This window comes from Gossypium hirsutum, chromosome D12 (assembly GCF_007990345.1).
Source record: "Gossypium hirsutum isolate 1008001.06 chromosome D12, Gossypium_hirsutum_v2.1, whole genome shotgun sequence".
NCBI lineage: Eukaryota > Viridiplantae > Streptophyta > Magnoliopsida > Malvales > Malvaceae > Gossypium > Gossypium hirsutum.
In genome coordinates, this window is record NC_053448.1 from 33,784,954 (window position 1) to 33,791,725 (window position 6,772).

At 33.6% G+C, this 6,772-nt stretch overlaps 1 protein-coding gene across 2 annotated transcripts; it reads right to left on the minus strand.

Annotated features, from left to right (window-relative positions):
- Positions 1 to 317: 317 nt before the first annotated feature.
- Positions 318 to 5,756, minus strand: LOC107945504 (protein LIKE COV 2). 2 transcript variants are annotated; one of them, XM_016879543.2, is made up of 7 exons: positions 5,514 to 5,756; positions 4,564 to 4,616; positions 4,354 to 4,463; positions 3,720 to 3,887; positions 3,430 to 3,527; positions 1,609 to 1,735; positions 318 to 905 (listed from the first exon to the last, which is right to left on the minus strand). In XM_016879543.2, the coding sequence occupies exons 1-7, from the start codon at positions 5,634 to 5,636 to the stop codon at positions 805 to 807; spliced, it is 780 nt and encodes a 259-aa protein (XP_016735032.1). In that variant the 5' UTR covers positions 5,637 to 5,756; the 3' UTR covers positions 318 to 804. The 2 variants fall into 2 exon arrangements, with proteins under 2 accessions (XP_016735032.1, XP_016735033.1); XM_016879544.2 differs by lacking the exons at positions 318 to 905; positions 1,609 to 1,735 and adding an exon at positions 1,754 to 2,207 and having other exon boundaries at positions 5,514 to 5,729.
- Positions 5,757 to 6,772: the final 1,016 nt, after the last annotated feature.

Below are 6,772 nucleotides of genomic sequence, written 5' to 3' on the forward strand. Positions count from 1 at the left end.
AGCCAAAAAAAATCTTTAAAGGCCAAAGTAGAAAAAATGATATACTTTAAGGACTAAAGCATACATTAAGCTTAAAATTAAAGTAATTTTACACCCTTTCATATATTTTTACACCATTAATATTTTAATGATTTAATTGTTATATTTTAAATTTCATTTATATATATTATGCATGTCTAATTTCACATAAATTAAATCCACTTGTTTTACGTAAAAAAAATTCAACCATTCAATAAATATTATAATATTTTAGATCGATATGATAAAGATATAAAATCAATTTACAAATTTACATACATGAAATATAATCATATTGATAATTTCAATTATTGATTTATTAAAATATTAATTATACAAAAATATACAAAAAATAATAATTTTACACCGATTTAAGTGGATACCTTCCCGAAGAAATAAATATCCACACCTTTCAGGTCCGACACATACAAAAGATAATTCCTCATAGTATCCTCTAAATACATGGAAATGAAATCGACAATTGAACATGCCTATATGCAACACTCACACGTGACAAGTAACATATGATATTCAAAATATCAATTCTTTGTTACGAGTGCTGCCTTTTGACAAATGATCTGTATAGAACACTAATGCATTAGCCAAATACACCAAGAAGCAGTTTGTGAGACTCAACGCTACGACTTTATGAAATTACCAGAGAGTGCGGGTATAAGCACCCATCCCTATACTAAGATTTTGCTGTCACCAAAGAATATTATCACGCTCCAACAAGTGAAAGTAATTATCGAGCTTATCTGACATTCTGTCTTCTCTAAGTACTTTTTACATCATCCTGTTCAAAGGGATTCTTTCCTTCTGCTGTGCAAACCTTTCTTGCGGAGAGATCACTTGTGGCATCGTCATACCTCCGGAAACGATTATCTCTGCATTAGGACCGAAAGAAAAGAACAATGAAAACACAAACGGATGAGCAAAACTGAAATTAACAGATTGATTGTCCATGACTCATTCTTGCACATGAAATCAACATGGTTAGGAAGTATACAAGCCTACTGAACCGGTATTGACATCTACTGCAAACGAACAAGAAACTTTAATCAATCAACAGAGCACAAACCCATACCACAGACATTTGACTCTGCTGCAAAGGACTCATACAGTTCAGTTCAACTAGTTTTAAATTTGGCTGATGCTAAATGCTAAATCAAATAGTTAACAAAAACACAAAACAAATAAAATTTTTGTTCATTATATAACTTGTATTTTGAAGTTTCTTGGTTCAAGAGAATTTTGCCTACAAATTTATCTCCTATTTGGAGAAAGTTCTAGGTGAAAAGTAAGCTAAAATTTGAATTTGGAAGTCCTATTATTTTTTTTCAATAACCCAATCTGACTTTTTTTTTGTTTTCTGGCCATGAATTCAATTAAGCCTTAACCACAACAAAATGGTTCAGCTAAACAAACTCTTTTCCATAGTAAGCTCTTTCTGACATCTGCAGCATAAATCAACATATCCAAAAACAGCAATATGATTCCTTAATTTTCTGATTCCAGCATCTTTATTAAATATAGAGAATGAGAAAGCATGACAAGGTAAGAACCTGCTCAAGAAAATAGAGCAAATACCTATGCCTTCTCGAATAGAAAGGTTTGGCCTTATGATCTCTTTGGAGTTCACCAGGAAGATATCACCAATGTATAGATGGTTTGTCGGGACAAAAACACTGCATAGCTCTTCATCTTCATTTTCTCTCTACATGCACAATCAACAAGCTGAGCTACTAAGGGAATTTGTAGGGAAAACAAAACTTGTAAAAAGGAGCTCTTGCTACTACATGCCTCAAAAACTACAACCAAGAGCAGTGCCCATTCATCTAGGATCTCATAGAGTAAGTGGCACGTCATAATCATCCAGTAGAATTAGGACAACTATCAGTGAAATAGACATTAAGTATCTCATACAATAAAGTTATTAGCCACCAAGATAGAAAGGATGAAACATCTTTGCTAAGCATTAGTAAGAATTGAAGATAGTGGTTGAATTAATGCATAATCACAATTAAGACTTGATTCTTAAGCTTTTAAGTGATCAAAAACACACCCCCAGATTCCCACCAACCTATACACATACCAACCCCCAATCCACACACACAGTCTGCGCACATTCTACCCATGAGATTTTGAGGTTCATGGCCTCTCTCCATGATGTTGGCTCTGCACTTCCCCTATTATAGAAAGGTTGCTTTCAGAATATATATGTATATATATGATGTCTAAGTCCACATTTCATGAAAGGCACTGACAATATTAAGGTTATATATCATAATACGCAATGGACTATTGGTAGTAAAATATGGTGCCCTTTGTATTTACAACATTAGCAAATTTGACTTACAGTAGAGGTTTACAGTTATCCAAGTACAATAAATCTCAAACTGTGGCTGCATTTTGGTAGACACAGCTCCAAAATGACCAAATAGGATACCATCCAGTACATTCCAAGAAAACCAAATGAAAGTAATCGAGGTTTATCATCGGAACACTTTCAAGTTTTTTATTCATTAGGGATAATATAATTTTTTACCCCTGAACTTGGCAACTAGGCCCACTTTAGTACTTGAACTTGGTAACTAGATTTATTTTGGTCCCTGCAACTTGAAAAATATAAAAGTTTGATGATGTGACACTCTCAGATTGAGTCACACAATCACTTAAAAATTAAAAAAATTATATAAATTTTCAAGTGATGACGTGGTACAATCCAAAAATGACACATAAGTGTTCTAATAACCGAACCAATGGTTGAACCGATTAAACCACTAGTTTCCAATTCAATCGGCTTGATTGGTTCAATTGCTAGACTAACAATAATTAAATAAATAATTAAAACTTCATAAAAAGAAAATTAAAAATATTATTAAACAAATTCAACATGTACAATTACTGATTTTTGTCCAAATTTTTTATTTTTGCTGGTTTTGAGCAATTTTCGATTCAATCGATTCAACACCTTTGTTCGAACCAATATACCGGTTGATTCTCTATCCAACCGGTCCGACCAACCAATCCAGTCCTATTCCAAGAACACATGTCACATCATCAAATCCGGACAAAACCCAAATTCAGGAGCCAAAATGGATCTGGTTGCCAAGTTTAGATCCAAAGTGAACAAAAAAAAGTTTCAAGTACCAAAGTAGGCCTAGCTGCCAAGTTCAAGGGCCAAAAATTATATTATCCCAATTCATTATAAAAGATAAGCAGTTTATTTCAGGGAGATATATATCGTTCAGATTCCTTAGATGTGCAATACAAATCTCCTTCAGAAAAGATCACAAGATCATTTCTAAGATAAGCAAGCCATCACACGAACACCTTAGTTTTAAAATTATGAACTACAAGCTGGAAAAATGATCTGGCAAAAGAACAGATAAAATATTAAAATAGTACCTGAAGGACGACAGACGATGTGATAAATCCAAATGCATATTCACCAACACGTGGATGGCGAATGATAGCCACCTCCTTAAATGCTGTAGTATTTTGATCTACAAGGAAAAGATAATGTCTTTGTATGATTGAAGTGAATCATATAGTTTCTGAGCTTTCATGCCAATCAAGCAATATATCCTGGCTTGTGGAAACATGTGAAAGTACTTTTGTGGATGCAAATCACTTATTGAACTAAATTGATATGAAAAACCAGATTATCAAAGTAGTTAATTGGGTATAAGTATAACCTGGGGATATCGCAGCACTAATTTGTTTTGAGGCTGAGTATAAATGCCTAACAAACGGCATTCGCTTTATAACCCATTCTCCCACTGAGAAAACAGCAGCTCCCATCCATGATGAAACAAAAACACCAACAAAGAAGACAAAGAGCAGAGATGTGATAAATCCCAGCCCTGCAGAAAGTAACCAAAGCTCAGACAATCATTGCTCAAAGCAAAAAATCACTAAAGAGATCTAAATAACATGCAAGAATGAAGAGGAAGAAGAATTCTCTTTGATGAAGCAGTAGGTTGTCGCATGTACCATATAATAATCATAAATGCTTCTGATGATATTCAGAAATCAGCTACAACTTCTTCAGCAATGTTTATCACAATGGAGTTAAAACCCTCAATAGCGATTTTGAGTTCTATTCTTCCTTGAACTTCTCTATAGAATATTATAAAGATTGCAAGCCGATTTCTTTTTCCTTTTTTTTCTTTTTGGCAATAAACATACATTTTTGGATTATGAAGAAATTTTGGGGTTTGATGATCGTGAAGAATGGTTGAATAGTGATAACTGAAGGTAAGAACTTATAAACTTAGCCACACTTCAATCATCAAACATCAAAGGCACAAGTAATACAATTAAACTTACCAAATATGTCAACGCCAAGTCGTTCATATAATGGACTGAAGAAACCGTCAACAAACTGAATAAACCACCAAGTAATGAAAAATGTAACTGCCACAGGAAAAAGGACCACACTGCAATTTTGCATGTCAACATGTTGTTACTTGTTAAGCTTTGAAATATCAAAAGAAATAATGGAAGACTGACATTTTGGGAAATATAAAAGCTTAATACCATCCAGTCATGAACTTCTTTGAGACCCAACTTTGGAGAACAAAACAACAAGCCTGAAGAATAAAACAGAATGCTTCGATATCAATACAACGTATTTATTCTGAAAACTGCTCTCATTGCTTCCACGCTTTCTAAGACTTACATTGAAGCTTAAACATAACTGTTCTTTTCAATTTGGGGCAAACATGATTACTTTAAAACCACTAAAGTAGTCAAACTCTGAATCGTTCATAATAACGACTTGAAAATGATTAAATTCCTTGAAAATGGGCACATGAAATTTCCATGAAGCATTTCAACAATAGAAACGCTAAATTGGTTTAACCAAGAAATACATAAAGAACAAACCTTATCGTGGAAGCGCTCTATCGTACAGGTCATTCAATTTCCTGGTATTTTAGTAAGGAAAAAAAAGGGATAATTTAAATGCTAAACCCTAAAAGCAGAAGCATTTATCCTCAACGCTTAAAATCCTTCTAATGCGCGGCTATTAATTAGTTTTATCCATTAAAAAACGATAAAAAGAATCAACAGGTCATCAAGATTTCCACTTTTAAAACAGGTTGAACCCAAACCCGAGGACAATCAAAACCAACAGAATTTCTGGATATAATTGGGAGCTCAACCAGTTTCATTTTCTTTTTCCCCCCTTAATATGAAGAGTCCAACCAGTTGACACTCAATAAACATAGTGAAGAAAGTTTATGATAAATCTTGAGCGATATTTGACCATTTTCAGTTCCTACATCCCAAATTCGGCAGGGATTTCCCATATCTGCAGTCAAATTTCCGTTAGTCGCAAATTATATTAAGTGCAAAGGCTCAATTACAACTACATTTGGACTAAGAAAAAATTGAAAGAAGTCCAAGAAGAAAGATGAGGGAGTGGGTGTGGTTAATTGATGGAAGTCAAAGCTAAATGAGGGGGAAAAAAGAAAGAGAAAATGGACCTTGCGAGTGGAGGAATTGGGGGAGCTAGGCCTAGGAGGAGACTTAGCCGGATCTTCGGGATCGACACCAACATTTTCGGCTTGGCTCAGTGGAATCGACGTTGATTCTTTCTCTTCCGCCATTACTAGCTGGGAAAAATGTCGGGAAGTTAGATGGGAGATGTGATTATTGAGTGTTACATGCTTTTAATTTAATTAAGATTTAAAAAAAAGGCAATATTTACATCTTAAGCAATGTCGTGCGGGGCGTGGGGTTGGTGTCGCCTTAGGGTCACATTTAGTGGTTATATCAAATACGATTAGTCTATTTATTCATTTGGTCCTAAATTTGCCAAAGTTTTTTATCTCAACTTAATACTCCAATTTTTTTTCTTCTAATTTTTGTAATCCTCCTAATGTGATTATCTATACCCTTAATTAAATCCCTCATTAGTTAAGTTGGTATTACAAGTCAACTAGGCACCAATTTAATTGAAGAAATTACTAAATTATCTTTACTTTTTGAAATTATAATATTATAAATGTATCTTTGTATTTCTCGTATTAAAAAACCAATAAAAATATTGAAATTTAATCCCATGTCCCCAACATCTATAAAACCTTAACTTTACTACTATACCCAAAGCTTCATTTTGATTATATTTGTACATTTTAATATTATTACACAAAAGTTTGATTGAGTTTGTGTCACAAGTCAACTCAATATTAAAATTTTTTTTATAATTATTTTTTTCTGATAATGTAACACCCTAGCATGACTCTTCCGTAGGATCCGAGTATGGAGCGCCACAAATGGACTGGGTTCAATTATCCTTAATCTTTATTGGCTTAATTGTTATAACACAGACTAAAGTAAAACTAATAATAATTCTTACAACCAAGCTCTTAAACCATTGAATGTTTAGTCTCTTAATTTCTGTCTCTAATCATATTGTTTGTTTACAATAAGACCCTTGAAGTTTTTAACTTAGGGTTAACTATTTCAAAATCCAGACTTTGAAGACGTCAGTTGGTTACACCATAATTGATCCTGAGGCGAAGCCTCTAATGTTACTCACCTCCTTTGTACATGATCTTGAATCAACAACGGTCCTCAATCTTCACGCTATCTAACTTAGTCCCTCATCGTAGTCCTTGATCATTCCCGTCATTCCTATGGAGATAAGAAAATTTTCCATAAGTTCAAGAGAACTTAGTGAGTTCCTTTACTGCACCAAATTAAACATTGTAGCGCGAGGGTAACAAATGTAAAAAAACCT

What these genes read in the sequence shown, in the direction of transcription:
- LOC107945504 (XM_016879543.2), bottom strand. Translation starts at nt 5,636, where the DNA reads ATGGCGGAAGAGAAAGAATCAACGTCGATTCCACTGAGCCAAGCCGAA. An exon ending in ACTTGGCGTTGACATATTTG is followed by an intron (nt 3,888 to 4,353) that starts GTAAGTTTAATT and finishes TACTTTCTGCAG; the next exon opens with GGCTGGGATTTATCACATCT. An exon ending in CATCGTCTGTCGTCCTTCAG is followed by an intron (nt 1,736 to 3,429) that starts GTACTATTTTAA and finishes TTGTGCATGTAG; the next exon opens with AGAGAAAATGAAGATGAAGA.